The 21,277-nt window shown below is 33.2% G+C and overlaps 1 protein-coding gene across 2 annotated transcripts in view; it reads left to right on the top strand.

Annotated features, from left to right (window-relative positions):
• Positions 1-21,277, top strand: part of Tmx3 (Thioredoxin-related transmembrane protein 3) — a 106,773-nt gene that overhangs the window by 37,933 nt on the left and 47,563 nt on the right. For both annotated transcript variants that reach the window (XM_090398063.1, XM_090398062.1), the window contains 3 exons: positions 544-707; positions 3,576-3,656; positions 14,174-14,291. In XM_090398063.1, coding sequence (XP_090254189.1) covers positions 544-707; positions 3,576-3,656; positions 14,174-14,291 — 363 coding nt within the window. The remainder of the gene's footprint in view (positions 1-543; positions 708-3,575; positions 3,657-14,173; positions 14,292-21,277) is intronic.

Genomic DNA, 21,277 nt, shown 5'->3' with positions numbered 1-21,277 from the left:
TACCAAGGTCAGTAAAGAAACTAGACTTCATATACCACATTGAAAGAGGTCTAAAATCCCTCCCTTTCTATATAGCTGATAAAATATGGATTGAAACACCCAACATACTAAATTCCAATTAACAGCTAATTCGCAATTTAACCAGAGCAGAAAAATTAGCCTTTAAATCTTAAAACCTGGTAAAACAAGCCTGTCAGACCATGCACTTCAAACATGTCACAGAATCAACTGGAATGGTACCAAGTCCCTGCACTACACCAAAACCTGGTTTGGAAGAAGATTCAAGGAAGCTTGTGAGATGAAGAAATCACCTGATTCTAAACAAGAAGGATGAATTAGTAATTCCAAGAATGCTGAGGAGCTATTTTAAACCTATATAGCAGCCAGAACATGATTGCAGAATCCCAACAAGAAAATTTTAATATAAGAGGACTGTAGAGATACTTCATAACACAAACATCAAAAAATGTTTGTGTTATGAAGTATATTCTTAATGTTTTGGGTATGATCTAACATTTAATTTTATATCCTTTTTAATTTCAGTTTTATGCTCCTTGGTGTGGGCACTGCAAAAACCTTGAGCCAATATGGAACCAAGTAGCCCAGTCACTTGTAGATACAGATATCAGAGTTGGACGTTTGGATTGTACTAGGTTTACTGGAGTTGCAACAGAATTTGGAGTTCATGGCTTTCCTACCATATTGTTGTACGTTTGTATTTTTTTAAGTTAATTGTTTACTGCAATATGTAGTATTGATTTGTGTTGACAGATTGATTGAGTAATCATATTAAAAATGTAGATTTATTAAGTAAATTAGATAGCATCATGAAGTAGTTACAGTAAAAGGTGGATATTTGTAATTTTCTGAACCAAGTTCCATACTTAAAACTCATATCACCATTTGAGTTTAAAATATATTCTGCTCTTGCCAGTGTAATATTTCTGATGGACATTGGTCATTATCTATATGTAGAATTCTTTAATGCATTTTCCTTTAATAAAAATTTTATTTAACCTATGAATTTTGATCACTCATTTCAAAGTTCATGTTTCTTTGATGTTGTGTAAAATAAACATTTCCTCTGTAATTTTGAATGAAAAAGATGATGGCTTAATGGACAGTCTTAAAAGTAGAGTTTAACTTGGTTATAATAACACTGGCAAAATTTCCTGTAATCCGATGTAGGTGGTCATAAAAACTAAGTCACTTCATTCATTTATATCTATTCCAAGAACCACTGGATCAGTTAAAAATTATATAAATTAAGTGGATATTAAATTCTACATCATTTCAAAGCCGAATACAGAAACTATAAAAGTTTCATGCAAAAATTGATGACATGACGACGACTTGGAACTTAATTCTGTTCCATAAAGAACAAATTTTCTAATGGCCTCTTCACTTTTTTTTATTGTTCTCATGGTAGCTTCGTTCAATCCAAAATATTTCCGTAAGGACGCAAGGATGCTGAATCTTCTCCTGCTGCTAAATGATCTAAAATGTGGATCTTAGTTTCTAAAGAAATAGCTTTTCTTCTGTCTAACTGAATTATCTGACATCGTGATTAATGAGGTAATGTTACAAAAATGTCTGAAAATAATCAATAATTAATTTTACTAATTTGATATTATGCGTACCAAACTTCAAAATTAACTTCAAAAACTGTGTTAAATCAAAATATACCATGTAAAGATACAGTTGCTTTTGTTTTTTAAAAAAACCATGTTATTTGCGATCGTGTAAAAAGAGAATTAGATATATGTGTGTGTGTATATATACCTATTTTCAAATATATCCCCATGGCTGCTCCTTTTATTTTTACATTATGAAGCGCTTATCTTTTCATAAATTTTGAGAACCAACCTGTGCTTGCAGAAAACTCACAATTGTTGTTTGATGTTGTTGTCTCATTTTCCTGAATCTGTTTGTGCAACTGTAATGCTTTCTGTTTGATGACATTCCCGTTTAAAGGTGTTCCTTTTTGTGAACAATCTTCTATCCACATCACCAGGGCCTTTTCCGTCTTCACTTTTATAATGTCTCTCGTATATGATGACAACTTGGCATCTAATTTTATTCCATAAAGAACAGATTTTCTAATGGCCTCTTCATTTTTCTTAATCATTCTCACTGTAGCTTCCACAATCCAAAATATTTCCCTAAGGATGTTGAACCTTCTCTAGCTGCTAAACAATCTAATATTTGGATCTTATTTACTAAAGAAATAGCTTTTCTTTTCTTCTTCTGTCTAACTGAATTATCTGACATCGTGATTAATGGGGTATGGGTATGAAAATATCTGAAAATAATAATTAATATTACTAATTTGATATTATGTGTACAAACCTTCAAAATTTAATGCATACCTATATAATCCTATCACACAAACAAAACATGTAAACATAATTATAATGGAAATACCATTTTTAACAGAACTGAATTCAAACAGAAATTTTTAAAATAAGTGCCATTTGAACCATGTTAAATCAAAATATACTATGTAAAAATAGAATTGCTTTTGTTTTCTAAACCATGTTTTTTTGAAATCGTGTAAAAAATGCCTTCTAAATAGAGAATTAGCCGTATTTTATTTAGTAATTTTTTTTTTTCCACCAGAGGTCAGACTAGGGTAATTGATTAACAAAGCATTTAGATTCATCTTACTTTTGTGTAATGTAGTTTGTGTCCTGTATATACGTATGATTTCCTGATGATGACATCAATACAGAAATCAAAACATCAAATGTTATTTTCTTAATTATAAGTAAAGTCATTATTCTAACGTGTGTAGTGTCTCCATAAATTCTTCTCTATGAATGCTAACCACCGTGTAACCTTAAAAGAAAGAAGTAACTTCCATATTGTTGAAAAATAAATTTTTCTTCATGTTTCCAGTTATTTTGGACATTTTATATTTATGTGTTTTTATGCTGCTGGCAGAAATTGTTCTTGAGAACTCATGAAACATGAATAGATGAAGAGGATGAGTCGTTAGTAGCATGTATAGAATTTATCAAAAGCTGTGTTGATTAATTGCTAAAAAAAATTGTGTTTGGTTAGGTTTATTATTCACATGAATTAAAGTCATACAGATCAAACTAATCATCTGACTGTTTCATCAGAGTTGTAGGAAAATGATCCAGAGCAATAACACAAATTTAAAGAAGAGTCACATATATTTATTAGCCACATACATTTCTGTGTACAGTTTTTCTGTAATCCAGATGAAGTTACCAGGTATTTAAGTAGTGAAATTTGGAGGTGTTATTTAATTTGTGTAAATAACAATAAATTCAATTGATTAAAATTTACTTTTTATCTTTTTTAGTCTCTGTTGATTTGATTGTTTGCAGAGCAATTATAATTTGAATTATAATTGCAGATGCAAAGACATGTTTTAGCTGTTACATGAAAATTTACATAATTTCAGTAATTCTCTTAATAAAATGCATTGTACTTATTAATTATAAATTTTATAAATATCGTTGAGAATGATGTGATGAATATTTTGGATTGTTAAATAAATTATCCGATTCAATAATTGATTTGTTTTTATTTATTAATTTTTCTAGTATTAAAGGACATAAAACAATTGAATACAAAGGAGATAGATCACGAGAAGACATAGTGAATTTTGCCAGGAGGATGAATGGGTTAGTTTTATAAATTAATTAATTTTATTTTTTAATGGTAATGCTTGGCACAAAAAGTTGTTCACCATGTAATAATAATACATTAGACCATGGAGGAGGTAGAAGAATCTTTTTATTTACATTAAACTCGAAGACCTGCAGATTATACTTTGCAGGAAATTCATAAGAGGAGAGTTTGTTCCAAATGATAGCAGTAAAATGAATGATAAGGAAAAACAGAAAACTTTGTTCTGCAAGTTTGGAATTGAACTGTCAAGGAGTGTTGAACAGCCATTGTTCACATTTTAACAGATTAATGGAACTGTGGTGGAATTACTGATTTTAATTCTGATGAATAGTGACCATTGAAATGTTTGTGGAAAACAAACAGCAGAAACTGACACTGGGTATGTGAAAGAGTGGAATGAATTGGCACAAAATAGTTTGTTAACACAGTCATGCCAGGATGTGTTTCATGCTGTACTAGTGCAACATAAGGATAACACATGTTCACATGGTACTATGTTAATTAACATAATTGCTTTCTTCTGAATCAAGCTGAGTATTTTTAAATAGCTCTTGGGGAATAAAACCGAATTTCAAAACAGTATTCACTAAATAGATGGAGTTGGGATTTGTATTACATAGTTGTTCTGAGCTAAAATATTTATGACTTCTGCATACTGTATTTTAGATATAGGAGATAGATCACATTATTGACTTTGAAAAAGCATTTGACAAAGTTAAAAGAAACTTATTATTTAACATATTAAAAGAAAGACAAATACCAAATAATATCCTAAAAGCTATCATATACGAGAGAGATAAACCAAGGGGTCTGACAGGGATGTCCCCTCTCAGCAACTCTTTTTAATATCTACTTAAATGAAATAATAATAAATTGGAATAAAAATTTACATCAAGGAATTAAACTTTCTCCTACAGTAAACTTAAACACTCTCCTCTTTGCCGACGACCAAATAATAATTACAAATTTTAGATCTAAATGAGATATCCAAAGATTATGGTATGATAATATCAACAGAAAAATCAAAAACTATGGCCTTTAAAGGACAAGATCCAACAACAACTAAAATAATAATTGATAACAAGATCTTAGAACAGGTGAATTCATTTACCTACCTAGGATGTATGATCACATATGAAAATGAAAAAGATATAAAGTAAAAATTGCAAAATATTTAAAAATAACAGGTGTAATTAATTCTATATTTAACCAAACCTAGTTCAAAAACAAACCCGACTAAAAGTATATAATACATTAGCCCTACCAGTCTTAATGTATGGAAGCGAAATCTGGAGAATAAAACAAAAAGACAAACAAAGATTAACAACAGCAGAAATGAAGTTTATGAGAAAAACTGCAAAGTATACCCTATTTGATCACAAAAGAAATGAAGAAATTATGAAAGAATTAAACCAAGAACCAGTAATAGAAAAAATTAAAAAATATAAACATAAATGGATGGAACACATCAAAGAATGAAAACAGAAAGATTACCAAAACAAGCCTTAAAATATAAGCCATTAGGAAAAAGAAAACCAGGACGTCCTCTTAAACGATTCAACGATGACTTCTAAGGCCAGAACAGTCCATGCTAGGCCTAAGCATGGACTGTTCTGCACCATCATGCATATCAAGGAACATCCTTGATATGCATGATGATGATGATAACATGTAGTAGTAATGTACAGTTACTACTACATGTACCCTGATGGTAATGCATCAGGAGTAGAAAGTTTTTTCTCTTGGTTACAAAGTAAATTATACTTGACAAGAAATTATATTCTTGTTTAATCCTTTATCCAAGTGTAAGCAAACATAGTTTGTATGCGAAGTATCTTCATAACTAGATTATTTGTATATAGAGGCTGTTGACTTCACATCAATTCTTAAAAAAAATAGTAAACAGTGTGACCATTGAAATGTTCAATAACTTAAAATAACTCAAAAAACATACGAAGAAGATCATTAAAAAAAAAGAAAAATCTATACAAAAATTATTTCTAAAATGTGAAGTTCCCCTTTTGCTAACATGCATGGCCTTAACACAAACTTAAATTGCATACTTGTTACACATTTTTGTTCATTTACTGTAACTCTGATAACCACTCTGGCCTATTTGATTATTATTAACATCTGACCTCCACTGAGTCAAAGAATTCATCGCAGGCAATACTCTCTCTCATGCCAAAAGATCATCGAACCATGCCTTGAATCCATTCACAGTTTTGTATCATACCATCAAACATACAATACAATCATATATCAGTAGCCCACCACACTTTCAGGCAATGCATTCTATTCACTAGTCACTCTCCATGCAAAGAACCTGCTACTCACTCCACTACTTACACCCCTCCTTATACAGCTTCTATGGATGGCTTTTAGTTCTACCCTTAAATCCTTCTACACTATAAAATATCTTCTCCACGTTAATCTGGTAATAACAACTCCTTGCCAACCTATATGTCTCAATCATAATCATATCCCTTCTTCTTCTTCTATTCACAAAGCTCTGTAAATTACATTCTCTTAATTTCTCCTCATATCTGACATTCCATAAACCTGACATTGACTTAGTAAACCTTCTTTAGTACATCTTCATCCCCCCCCCCCTGAAAACCAGGATGAAATCTGTTCACAGTAGTCCATATGTGGCCTGATCAAAGCTTTATATAAGGGAACCATAACATCTTTATTTCTGCATGTCAGTGTCCTCTTCATTATAGATGTTCTTACAATTTTAGCAGTGTGACCATTAAACTTCAAGTCTCTGTCCTCCATAACTCCCAGATCTCTCATCTCCTCCACCTCCCCCAAAATTTCACCCTACATCCCACAGTCTTGCCTACCAAATTTCAAGACTTTGCGGTTTGCAACATTAAATTGATAGCTCCACTCACATCTCCTGTTCAGATCCTCCTGCAATGCCACGGCATCTAGTCTACTTCTCATAGCCCTTCTCAACTTTTCATCATCAATAAACATCTGCAGTTAAGCTGGTCCAAATGTCATTAATGTACTAATGACCTTCCTCTTTTGGGATACCACTCCTCCACATACAACCTGTTGATACCTGTCTAACAGCCAATCCAACTGGCTAGTTGGTTATCTAATCCCATCTGTTTCAGTTTAGCTACTAGCTTATCATGTGACAGTCTATCAAAGGCCTTTGAAAAATCCAAGTATACCACTGTACATGAATCCTCTTCACTGAGTGAATTTATCACTTTGTTTTAATACATAAGGAGATTTCTGAAACATTACCGGCCCCCTCTAACAGACCAACCCATGCTACCATCTTTAGAATACTACTGTTATTAACCCACTTCTGAATCCTAGTCCCCTCACAACTTCTCTAATACATTAATCACAACCTCAGACACACAGATTGACCTAAAATTTGTATCTTTAGTCTTATCTCCCTCTTTGTGAAATGGAACGGTTTTTACACCTTCCATTTCTTTGGGACTTACCCTGTGCAAGGCTCATGTTAACAGCTGAAACATGTTGAGAAGTGTTTTGTATGTTTATCTTATCCACAGGACCTCTAATTACTGTTTATGTGCTGCTTCTGTGATGATTAGGCAGGCTCACTGACAAAGTTTATACAGCATGTTAATTGCAACTCTTTTGGTAGAATTTTATTTGAAGTTACCATTTGTGATCTGTCTTAATGACATCAAAAATTTCAAATGCAATCGAACAAACACTTATTTCATGTAATTGAAAATTTGGACAAATGTTAGGACAGTTGTTTTCAGTTAGATACCGTGTTTTGCAGTACAATAAATGCTTTTGTTTGAGTCTATGCAGCATAGTTTCTGTGGGAGGGAACATGTGCTTCATTAGGTAAAAAAATTTCAAATGCAATCGAACAAACACTTATTTCATGTAATTAAAAATGTGGACAAATGTTAGGACAATTGTTTTTAGTTAGATACTGTGTTTTGCAGTACAACAAATGCTTTTGTTTGAGTCTATGCAGCATAGTTTCTGTGGGAGGGAACATGTGTTTCATTAGGTAGCCATTCTTATCCCAGTAGTCTCTAATTGCACTATTTGTTGACAAATATATTACACAGACTGCAAATGTCTCTGTACCTTATTCAGTGATACATTAAAACTACTTGTTTTTCTTACATCTGCAGTATAGTAGCTGTTGGGGAGGATGTGTTGTTCACTATAATATAAGGACAGTTGCTTCCAGTCTTTAGACAGTATACATGTAGGAAGTACAAATGTATCTATTCTTCACTGAAAATGAATCCTCCTATATTCTATAAGAAGAATGCATCTGATGAAACACAGCAAATTAGAACCTATGTGGGAAATCTGTATAGTCTAGTGATGAGTTTCCTGAGCTGCTGTCAAAAAGAAAAAATCTGTATCTGATGAAGTTTGAATTTTCAAAGATGTAATGAATAATTTAGATGATCATTTCAATTGGATATTGTATTTACAGAGCAGTTCCTTATCTGACGATGAGATATTTCACAAAGTAAGGTTTCTGAAACTGAATGAAAATTCAGTTTCAAATGAATGGAATCTGTTTGTTCAGGAATACAGTAGAGAAGATGAGCTACTTTTACCACTTGATGCAGAAAATCCATCTGCAGTGTACTCTGCATTTCTAACTGATGGCCTAGTGGAATTTATGGTAAGAGAAACTAACAGATATGCAGATCAGTGCTTATCTACAACTCAGGATTGTGAAACTCCAGGTAGACAAGTGAATTTCAAGAATAAACTTATTAAAACAAAAAATTATTTATGTATATATTATACTACTATGTAAAACAAACACCGATCATTAGTAAATAAAAGAATTATCAGAAAATAAAGTGAAATATATATAAAAAATAAAGAAATACACATAACAAGTACAATGAATTGTACAAAATGATTAGCTCCTCCATTAACCCACATATATTTCTGCCACACCCACACAAATCACTTGATCAGCATTATTAGATCATAGGATAAGCCTCTCTCCCTTATTTACTGAGCTAGCAATGCATACAGATCAGAGATTATTTATCTCTGAAATTTGATTTTCAGCAGTATTCTTATTCATACAGTAAGATCATTTTCATTAACTTCACAACTCCAATTTGGTGGAAGAGATGCTGAAATATTTGCTGTTAGTTAACACATTGTCCATCTATCATCTCTTCCAGATATATTTTAGATGTCAGCTCTTTTCTTGGTAACTCAGAACACAACCTTGTACATATAGCCTTTTTCATGGAACATCCTTTCTAGGTGTGATTACTTTTTTTTTCCTCTCCGAATCAAAACATTAACTTCGAACAGAAATAATCCAAACTATAATGAGAACTTTCATCCCCCCACTACACATATGATGCTCCCTGCCATTCTATATCCTAGCCTCATTCCCCAAATAAGTATCTGAAGCAATTAAAGATAAAAAATTCAAGTTGTTACAAATAAATCAATTCAGAACCCCAGCTTTTTTTTTTTTTTTAAAGCAGACCTATAAAAGAAAGTTCATAAAATCTATGGTACATTAGTGTGTATAGCACATCAATGCTGTACACAGCTCTGCTGTGTGTATTGATGAACACTGATGAGTTCTGTTGATGAAGTATGCCAACACAACTCTTAACTAGAAAGCACAAGTTTCTTAGATACTGAAGAAGCTGTTGCTGAGACATATTTGCACTAGGGAAGGTTAGAGTGCAAGTTGGGTTAAAAATAGTTGATCAAGATAAAGAGTTTTCAAGAAAATTATTCATTGATAAACATATTAAAAATGAGTATCCTAGAAAGGAACTTGACATTGGTAGCATTCAAGAGTCTGTAAGTATAGCAGTCTAAGATTGTGGTCATTTAAACAGATTGCAATATGAAATGAAAGATTTGCAAAATGATTATTTGAAACAAAAATGGTTAAAAAAATAATAATAAATAAATAAAAAAAATAAAGTCAGAAAAAGAGTGGGATATAGTTGATGCAGTTAGAAGTGCTCTAGAAGCTTGAAAAGTAACAGCAGACAAAATCAGAAATCTCATTAAATAAATGGACTAGTTTGGGAAAAGGAATTGATAGGAAACTAGTCATAAAATGTTAATTTTGTTGGACTATTATGAAATCTGGTAATGCTCCTTGAGAGTATATGCCAGAAGGTGATGATAATTATGGACTGCCAAAAATTTTTGTATCTTTTTATCATGAATAAGGGCTTGGTGAAAGTTGAACTAATTGTATATAGGCTAATATAAAACTTGTTTTGTTGTGGTAAGTAAATAAAACCAAAACCAACAAAATACTATGGGGGGGGGACTTTCCTAAGAATGCTTGATGCTGTCCAGAAGAGGGTAATTCACTTAATAGATAAGTCCCTTCCACCTTCACTTTTTCATAGATGTTCTGTTTGTACATCATGTCTCAGAAAAAAAACAATGCATTACTTTCTTGACTGCTGGAAACTGGATGCAGCTTTCCTGTAAACTTGCAAAATCATGAGCAGTTGCTCGTCACTATCCATACAGAGTACAGTTTCAGTCTCATCATACCAACTTCTAATCATTTCATGCTGTACATCTGTTCTTTGGAACAACCTCCTAATTGCATGTTTATCAATTACTACAACCCCTAGCTTTTCAAAAAACAGATTTCTTCTTTCTCCCTAAAATTGCCTATGCATAGAAGTGCTATTGTATTATCACATTTTGTGATTCTATGTGTGAAGTTGATATGTGCATATAAAAAAGAACATAATTTCTTAGACCTAACTTTCAAATGAATGTGAGTTAGCCATGCTTATAGATGAGTGAAGTTTTCTTAGAAGAAACTTCACTTTTCATCCTTCATACTGTTTTCATCCCTCATGAAAATGTATTTCATGAAAAATATTCATGAAAATGTAGGCATATTGCTAGAAGAATACATATAATTAATATACATAATAAGCTGGCATCTTAGTTGTATGACCATAATTCAAAAACAAAAACAATTAAATCTGGGAGGGGGATGATTAGTATGTTGGGTGTCATTATCGTTACACATGCACACACATGTGGAGAGATGACACCCTTTCTTTCATGAATTTCATTGCTTGCTTATTGGAGATCTGGAGTAGCTTGAAAAACCTCCATGTTTGGTTTCTGAACTATGTAAAAAATAAAATTAAAAATACAAAAAAATTGATAAAGATAGAAAAAAAATCCTTAACCCATCCACAGTACAAAATCTACTGTACATTTACAAATAACCTTTCATGGGTAGAAGCAACATTAGAAAAAAAAAACTACAAATACCATGTGAACACATGCCTCTTGGCATGTGACAGAAATTTGTAAAGATAAATGTAATTTTCGGAATAAGTTTATTGTAAAAGAGAAAATAATGTGCTTTTTTTATGGTGTGTGTTCAAACCTAGTTTAGCATTTTCCTAATGAATGCATTTTTTTTCTACAGTAAATACAAAAAAAAAAATATTGCACTTATGCACTTTGCAGCAAGGGAGGAGGGAGACACTCAACAAGATTCTTCTGTTTCTCATCATTATCATAATTAAATTCTGGATATGTACCCTCAGGGGATATACAGGATAATTATGATAGTACTACATGAAAGAGTTACACCATTACTGACTTTCAATCAGCAATCTTCCTCCAAATTAATCTGTTATCTGTTGAGATTCTAAACTTATCAGGATCTTATATTTCTGTCTTTTAACCCTGCTGAGGTCATGGTCGAAAAAATTGCAGCATAGGTCACGCATATCTGAGAGATACATTCATTACTAGTATGTGCTAAAATGCGATAAAACTTAAAAAAAAAACAACACTGCAAATATAATATATGATGGCTTATTTATTTTCAGTTACAATCCTAGAAATTATTGAACAAAGAAACAAAAAAAACAACAACTAAATGAATACTATACTGACATCGGAGTTCGCAGTATCTCTCAGATACAATTTACTGATCAAATATCACTTTCGCATTCGACTCTATCATTCTCATCATCGGACTAGAGTAACAAATTCGCTGAATTTCTTCAACATCTGATGGATTATCTAATTGATATATTTTTCCAGCCATTTTCAACAGTAAATATAAAAAAAAAAAACTAAACCAATATTATACTGACATCAGAGGTCACGGTATCTCTCAGATACAATTTACTATGAAATATCACACACCTTTACATAACACGTGGTAAACCAAAACTGACCGTATAAACAGTGTGGAATATCGCTCTTAATATATGCATGCGTAGCTACTCGTGACCTCCAAGCTGTACACTGGATATGTGTAAGAATATTTATATTAAACAATATGTTTGTATCTGTCAGATCAGCTGCGACCTCCGCAGGGTTAAGGCACTTTTTACTGTATCAATCCAACTGCATCTTGGTCTTTCTCCTGGTTTTTTTCCTGCCAACCTGGCAGAGAACACTTGTTTTGCTAATCTTTCCTCTGCCATTCTATTCAAGTGACGATACCACTTGAGATTAGCTCTGCTAACACATTCCTGAATGCTAACAGTCAAGTTCTTTCCTAATATTCTTTTTTTAATATGATATTGCCATTGATGCCATCTGTTCACTCCATCAATCTTTCTTAGAGCTCTCATATCTGTTGGTCTCCAGTCTATGATCAAGTGTTATAGTTCTAATTCAGCTCTCAGATCCATAAGTTAAAATTGGTTTGAACATCTTTCTTGTATACAGCTAATTTAGAGTTTTGACTAATTTCTTTCTTAGTTCATATAAATTTATTCAGCTGACTGCCTGCCTACCATACCTGCTTTACTAATTCTGTTGTCTATTTCTATATTTAATTTATCATCTTCATTAGAAATTGTACCTAAAGAGGTGAAATGTATCACTTGTTCTATAGGTTTACCATTCAGGATACAATTGATGTTTTCAATATTTCTGCCTATTTTCATTGTCTTTGGCTTTTTATTGCTGATTTCTATACCAAGGCTTTCTGAATTATGAAATGCAGCCACTGCAAAACTTTTATATATCCATATTTCAGCATTTCTGGTTGAATTTCATTTACTACAGCTGCCCTTCTGCATTTCGTTTTTTGATTTTTTCCTTCAAGTATGGATATGTATTCCTGACTGCACTCCTGTTGGGAGTTTTCTACCTCCATGACTTTGTTTCAATTAGCAGTCTTTCAAAGTAATTACTCCAAACATCTAGAATATCTTTATCTCCAGTTTTCATGTTATCTTTATCATCTCTGTTTCCTTTTAGAGTACTTTTTCCTCCATTTCTGAGCTTCTTCAACAACCTCCAGAATATCTTGCCACCTTCTTGATATTTATTTTCTATGTTCTTTCCCAAGTCTTCCCATGACTTTTGTTTGGCTAGTATTACAGAGAAAAATGCAAGAAAGTGAAGCACTGTGTAAAACTAGCCAAACAGTTCCTGGTGAATAAGTCAGCACAAGCTGACTTATTCACCAGGAACTTTCAACATGCTTTCTTCTTTTCCTTAACTGCCTCTTTAACTTCCTGAATCCACCATGGAGTTCTGATTTTTCTATCCTTACAGACAACCTCACTATATGCCTCTCTGGCTGAATCAATCAATGTTTTCTTCAGGTTTTGCCACTGAATCTCCATGGTTTGGTTCTTGTTTTCAAACTCTTTTATTTTTTCTTCAATGATGTTTGTGTATTTGAGTCTAAAGTTCTCCTCTGAAAGCTGCTCAACTTGGATTCATTTCAAAACTTTTTTTACATACTCCTTTTCAATATGAAATTCAGTTTTATCTTGCTCAAAACCACTATGCTTTCTATTTTCTATTTCAAATTCTCTGTATACTCTTGTGTCCTGAACCAGTGGGTAAACATTGCTATCAATTATAACATCTTCTCTCAATGTGAATTTGTGCATTTTTATGTTAGAACATGGTGTTAGTAGTAAATAATCCATGTCCTGAACAGAAATCTAGCAGGTATTATTAGTCTTGAGCTTTTCTCCAAATTTTCTCAAAGCATTTCTATATGCCTGGTAATAATTTTCCACTCTGCTGTTTAGATTTCCAACAACACTTTTTCACAGTGAAAAAGGAAAAGTGTTTAATTATTAACACTTTTCCTTTTTCACTGTGCCAGCTGCCTTCTCTAATGCATCAAAAAATTCCTCTGCTTCTTCCTTGGTAGAACTTTCTGGGACCATAAACACAAATAAGTCTCCTTGACCAGTTCCCCATTCTGATATTTGCCCATATCACTCTACTTGATACTGCACGCCATTCAAGGTTTTTTTTTTTTTTTTTATATATTTCTAGGCTATGCGGCTTATCTGCAAGTTTTTTCAAATTGTCACAAATCTGAAAAAAATTTTCCAATATATGTATAATATATTTATTCAAAAAAATCCACATATAAGTGGACCTGTGCAGTTCAAACCTGCATTCTTCAAGGGTCAACTGGTTGACCCTTGAAGAATGCAGGTCACACATACATACCTGTGTTCTGAAAATAAGTTGTATAGTCATTTTTCCTTCATTTTATTAGTCCTGCTGTTCGTCATTTTTTGAACTGTGATGATCTTCAGAATGCAAGAAAATCTCATAAAGTGTTCTTCTTATATGTTGAGGGACAGAAAGCAGCAGCAGAAAAGGAAGAAATAAAGGTATTTTCTCTCACTTTTTTTTGTTCATTATTTAGTATCTGAAAATTTAAAGAAATACTTAAAACAAAATTATTCCATTAAATGCATTTAATGGAATAAATTTATGTAGGATTACATCATCAGTTCTATTACAGTTCTATTACAGTTCACGGGGTTCCATAGCACATGAAGTGCTTTCAGGAACAGTCTGTGATTTAAACCAAGATCTCTGTAGTAGTTTTGCTTTGGCAAACATTTGGCATCCAGACTCAACAAGCATATCTGCAAGACATCATCTCACATAAAAAACTGGACACATTTTAAAACCACTATACAGAACCTTCAGTTGGAGGGAAATTATTACTTAGTGAGCTTGATTCTGTTGGCTGTTTTCGCTAATGTTCCACTAAAGTAGAAGATACTAAAGCTCCTTTTCAAAATATCTCCCCCCCCCTACTTCCTCAATATATGCATACTCTTTAAGCACTCCTTCAGTTTGATTATTTTAGCTGAAATAGCCAGCTCTTTAAACAAACTGAAGGTTCTCTTCTCCCATTGTTAACTTATACATGGGAGCTGAAATGCTGGCACTTAATTCAAACCTCCCAAGCCCAAAGTTTGGCTGAGGTATATAGACGATGTCTTTGCCATTAGGCCACATGGCCCAGAGGCTCTTTCCAACTTTTGTAGAGCTCTTCTTCAACAACAACATCCACCCTTAAATTACTTTTATTGTTGAAAAGGAAGAAGGACTCTGGTCTTCTGAATATCATTGTTACAAGGCAATCGAAAGGCTTTCTCATGTGTTCAGTCCATAGGAAGCATTTCCCCCTACACACAGACTGATACTTACATGCCACTTCATATCATTTCACCGAGAACTTTGAATTTTTTTAAGACTTTAACCTCCAGGGCAGAGCAAAGTTTGTCCTCTGGATCAGCACTGCAAGTTCTACAATTACTGCTGATGCAGTAATTGCAGAACATCACTACAAAGCGCACCATTGTTGCCCTCCATACACATGAGCATCCTTGTTCTGTAGGTAATTTTAGTCTTTGCTGAGTGTATCTTCAAAGTGCTTTTGATAATGCTAGTTTGACTTAGTGAAACATCAAGTTGAAACAGTTTAATTTAGTTAGTAAATTATTTATTTTTATTACTGTTTCTGCATAGTTTTATCTCCAAACTTCTTCATGAATAAACAGATTAGATTGGAGTTAATTAAACCATTTCTGATCCTCTTTAAGAATTGCAGAGATTGAGAGTTGACCTCTGATTAGAAATTTCCCAGGGCTGTTCCATTTCATAAGGTTGGTTCATCACATAATGTAGAGAATTAGATCAGTTAGTGTTCTTAGTAGTATAGACAAAATAATTGAAAAATTAGTTAGAAACTGCATTTGGGATATTCTTGATATGGCTCACTTGTTGAGCCCAGTATGGTTTTCTAGCAGCAGATTAGTTATGGCAAATCTGACTTTTTGTGATGAAGTTAAGACAGAAATAGACCATGGTAATTACTATGATTTGATTTATATGGATTTTAGCAAAGTATTTGCCAAAAGCATTAGTAGTAGATACCACGGGTTTCAGTGTTATAACCCTTGTTATTTAATATATTCATAAATGATAAATGTCAGAGTAGTCAATTGTTCTGATGACTTAAAATATTGGATGAGAGTGGACAGGATTTGAAATTTAATGTGAACATTCACAAGTTGTGTGGAAAGCAGGAAAATGAAGTGACTAATATTAATGATGTAAGAAAAGATAGTGAAAGTGTTCTTGAGAACGTGGAAATAGTAAATGATAGTGCACATTTAAATGAGTGCATGAAAGAAGTGGCTAAAGGTAATGTGGATGATAAGGAGTGAAATAGTGCTTGCATGGCATCCTTCACAAGACAAACTGGGATCTAGAAGTACTGGAGAAACAATTATAGTGTGGTATAATAGGTGGGAGAATGACAGAAAAAGTGAACGGGGAAAGTATGAAAGTGCAAGAAACTGGAAATAAGGAAAAGGTATTGTATGGAGATTCAACGATGACAGATATACTTAATGAGAAAATGACAAAAGCATGTTTCTCAGGTGAAAAGATCAAGGATGTTAGTGAAGCTAATAGTTTGCTGAGGAGAGAAGTGAAAGAATTTACTATTTTGGCAGGAACAAATGATTTGAAGGGGGAGAAATATGCAATGGGAGAGGATATGAAAGAGTTGTTGAAACAATGAAAATGAAGAGTAAGGAAGTAAAGCTTGTGAGTTTGCTGCCTTGGTATGATAGAACAGAGTTGAGAAGAAGGGCCATGATTGCTAATGAGTCAGTGAGAAGATTGTGCAGAAGGAATGGTATGCAGTTTATAGATGTATGGAGTGAATTTGATAGATGAAAGGACTACATTTGAATGGTTTGGGAGTTAGATGTTTGGAGAGAGTGTTGTTTAGTGAGTGTTTGGAAGTGCAAAACCAGGGAAACTAGAGATATTAGGAAAAATGCAATCAAGCATGTGTCTTTCCACCCCTGGTATAAATGAATGTGTGTACAGAAATGATTATGTAATGCTGAATTGATTTCACAGGTTTCAGTTTTGAATGGATTGAAATTGAGCTTACACAAGGGTAACTCTAGGTCCAAAGGGATGTTGAAATGCATGTACATAAATGCCAGAAGTATCAGAAATGAGGTAGAGATAGAATGTAAAGGGTATTGTATTTTCAGGGAAGACAGAGGGAATAGGACCGGAGGTGGGGTATTGCTAATGACTGCTGAAGAACTATAATCAACAAAATTAGAAGGATAATGATTATCAATTTAATGTTGCAAAATGCCCTTTGGGTTGAAAAGGTTACATACTGTGTATCACATTGATGGTGTGGGATTGCAAGAAAATTGATGGTGCTAGGGACTTGAGGATTAATGGTGGACAGAGAGTTGAAGTTCAGATGGCATATTGCAAAAGTTGGTAAAATAGCTCAAATGATTACTTGGTTGTTGAAAAACACATTAACAAGTAAAGATAGGGAAGTTATTATCCCTCTTTATAAGGCTATGTTTCAGCCTTCATCATGACTGCTGTGTACAGATTTGGTAACCTGGGTTTCTTGGTGATGAAGAGGTGGTGGAGAGTATTCAGGGACAAGTGACCATGCTGGTGACAGGTCTGTGGAATGCTCCCTGTGGGTTGAAGGTGTGGATTATAAAGTTTAGTTGATAGGTAAAAAAGAGGGGACATGATTGAAACTTATAACACATTAAAGGTGTTTTGAAAATTGATGCAAAGGAAATTTTTCAGTATATAACAAATAAAGAACTAGAAATAAAGAAAGAGGTGATATGACTCAATCATATCACCTCTTTTCTGCCTATCAACCAGTTTCTGTAACCCACAAATCTTCGACCTGTTCTCATAAGGTTCATTCCATAGACCTGCTACCATCTTGGTCACTCGCCTCTGGATCCTTTCCACCTCCTCCTCATCATCACCAAGAAATTCTGGCATCCAGATCTGTGCACAGAGTCAAGATGAGGTTTTATCAAGGCTCAATAAAGAGGAACAATAACCTGCTTGTCTCTGCTTGTCAAAGTATTCTTCAGTAACCAAGTATGATAGGTTTAGTATTTATAATGTTAGTGTAGGTCTCCATGATGAGTCTGTGGACTCCACCTTCTAATCATAATAATAATAAAATGCAAGTATATTCAGTTTGGTAAGAAGATAATATTAGAAAAGGTCAATGAATGCAAAGATTTGGATATTGGCTGATAGGAATCATATTAGCAAGTGAAGTTCAGCAGACTGTAGGGTTAATTAAATTAGACTTCACTTGTAGGAGAAAGGAAGTTATAATGCTGTTATACAAGTCTTAGGCAGGTCAGTATTGCATTGTGGCTCCCAGCATTACTCACTAAGGTTTCTGACAGATGTCAAGAAAATTGAGGGTATTCAGAGAAGATTGATGAAATGTTTAAAGGGATTGGATCATATCACCCCCTTTCTGCCAATTTCTGTAACCCTGATGAAGGTAACTAACAGGAGATGGAGAAGAGATTTAATTGAAGTTTATTATTTTCCTTTCCTTCAGTGTTACATGGCAATCAGCATTCATTTAAACCAACTACCATGATCAGACAAGTCTTAAGATCACCCAAAGATGAGGTACCTTTCTTCAAATTTCCTGGAGTATATGAAATTCCATGCACGTGTGGCCTTTCTTACATTGGACAGACCTCTAGAAGTTTTGAAATAAGACAGAAGGAACATGTAGGGGATGTCAATCACAATAGAATCATCACGTTTGGTTTAGCTCATCATTTCTCAACATCAAATCACGTTATAGATTGGAAAAAGAGTTCTATGCCTTACATCGAGAATGACTACAGACACAGAACTTTCAAAGAAGCAGCAGTGGTGCTACATACAGGCAATAATTTAAATAGAAATTAAGGTGCTATTCTTAAAGACATATGGAAATATCTCATCAATTTTCTCAGCTCAACAGAACTACAATATGCAAAAAACTACACAACATGTGGTCATGTACCGGATTCTGACTGAAACATTCGAACGCATGCACGCCATCAAACACGAATTATCAAATGTAACGGCCTAGCAGTTACTAAAGTGTATTTTTTCATGTAACTTGATGGATTTTATTTTCACACCAGTACAGCCTTGAAAATGCTAGACAGTGAAACTTGTTGGCTCTTTGTATTTGTAATCATTAAATCTTATGGTCTTTTAAACAATAAAGTTCTTAGTTTTAATACATTAGACCAAATATGAACAATTTAATGACAATTGTTATATTAGATTTAGGATCCTGGATTTACCTATGGTCCTATTTATAATTAACTATTAGGGAGAAAGGTTAAGTGGGTAGAATATGTGTCTTCCATATGCTTGGGATTTTTAGACCATCATTATTGTTAAGATTAGGGTGATTGATAAGAATCTCACAGGCCTCCTTAAATTTACGTTCATATCATGTTTTGCTGTGATGTAAACAACAGGTGCTTTTCCAGTCAATTCTATGTAAAGTGTTCAAGGCATGATCAGAAAGATCAGCTTGACCATAGTTATTATATTTAATGTGTCATTTATGTCAGTGCTTCCCAAACTTATGAATGTAAAGGCCCCCCTTAGGAAAAATTAAAATATTTCACGGCCCCCCATCATAATAAAGATATATATTATTATAATATTTATTGTATTTATATTCAAGATTTTGCATTTGTAAGTTTCTTGTGCTTCTTATCAATACCTTTTGAAATGAAACTTATATGAATAAGTATATATTTACTAATATTCATTAAGCGCCCAAATACGCAGGAAGCAAAATTTGTGGACCAACACCAATGTGTATTTTTTCCATTAAAATATAAAAAATAACAAAAAAGAAATAATAAATAATAAAAATTAAATACGTTTCTTTTAAGATAAAAAAAAAATCTATTTATTCTTAAAACATTTAAAATTTTTCATTATTTCACGGCCCCCAAGGGAGTCGTGGCCCACAGTTTGGGAAGCACTGGTTTATGCTCCTTTTTTCTGATAGGAATTGTGAGTCCTGTTTCCCCTATATAGGTCAAATTACAAGTGCAATGAATACCATGAATACAGAAAATGCATGTTCATGATGATGTTGGTATCAACAGTTTCCTTCCAAATTAGTCCATAATCTTTCGGTACTCCAGTATTGTTCAATCTTATATTTTGGTCTTTTGAGGCACTTGCCGCATCAGTCCGTCTAGATCTTAATCTTTTTTTGAGTCTCTTTCCTGTCATCGTGGCACAAAACATCTGTTTGCTGCTTTTTCCTCTCCCGTTTTGTTTAAATCACCATACAGCCGAGATTAGTTCTTCTTGTACCAGTTGCGGCTCGTGGCTTGAAATTGTGAGGGTGCTGCAACTTTCGAAATATACACACACTGTAAGTACAGTGTATGTGTGTTTGGATAAAATATCAAAATTATGGTAAAAATTTTTTAAAAAATTAAAAATGAAAAAATATTGTTTATTATTGATAAAATTATACAGTTTGGTATAATTCAAAATTACTTAAAAATAAAATCCATTATCATAACCCCAATTGTAATGTCTAAATTGTAATGTCTTTAATTGTAATGTCCAAATATTTAAAGAGACGGAGTAAACACGATAAGCACTACGAACACTCTACTACTGGTGCAAACTGCATATAAACAACAGTGGAACTGCATGACGGACAGTGCCTCATTGCGCTCAAAGCTCCCATCTCACTATGACATGCATATGCTTGCGTGTGTAGCAAATACTAGCAATATGACACTGTGGTAAACACAGTGCTGCTAGTGTCTTTCGCCCTCCTAAGTGCTACAAGATGGATTTTTATTATTTTTTGTACAAAATAAGAGAATTGTATAGGATTGTTGATGATAAAATTAAATATTACAACAAATATGAATAAATTAATAAATATATTTATATATTGAGAAAAATTGGAGGTGCTGCAGTTCTGCATTGCCTATGAGCCACCCCTGTCTTGCACATTCCTGAATGCTAACAGTCAATTTCCTTCCTAATAACTTTATTTTTAACATGATTCTGTTCACGCCCCCTAATCTTTCTCAGGAATCTCATATCTGTGATCTCCAGTTTTTTTTATCAGTTGTTTTATTTCTAACCCACCTCTTAGATCCATAAGTTAAAATTGGTTTGAACACTGTCTTGTATACAGCTAATTTAGTGTTTTGCCGAATTTTTTTCTTAGTCCATATAAATTTATTCCGCTGACTACTTACGATACCAGTTTTACTAATCTGTTGTCTATTTCCATATTCAGTTTGCCATCTTTGTTAAAAATTATACCTAAATTGCTGAAGTGTTTTTTACTTGTTCTATAGGTTTACCATTCAGGATATCACTGATGTTCTCAATGTTCCCCCCCCATTTTCATAGTCCTCTTTTTATTGCTGATTTCCATTTGTTATGGCAGTTATTCAGTTTGGTGAATATTTAGTTTAGT

This window comes from Typopeltis vanoorti, chromosome 9 (assembly GCF_054136105.1).
Source record: "Typopeltis vanoorti isolate ZY-2024b chromosome 9, IOZ_Tvanoo_1.0, whole genome shotgun sequence".
In the NCBI taxonomy this organism is placed as follows: domain Eukaryota; kingdom Metazoa; phylum Arthropoda; class Arachnida; order Uropygi; family Thelyphonidae; genus Typopeltis; species Typopeltis vanoorti.
Note: the sequence above shows the minus strand (reverse complement) of the source record. Positions and strands in the feature narration are given on the sequence as shown.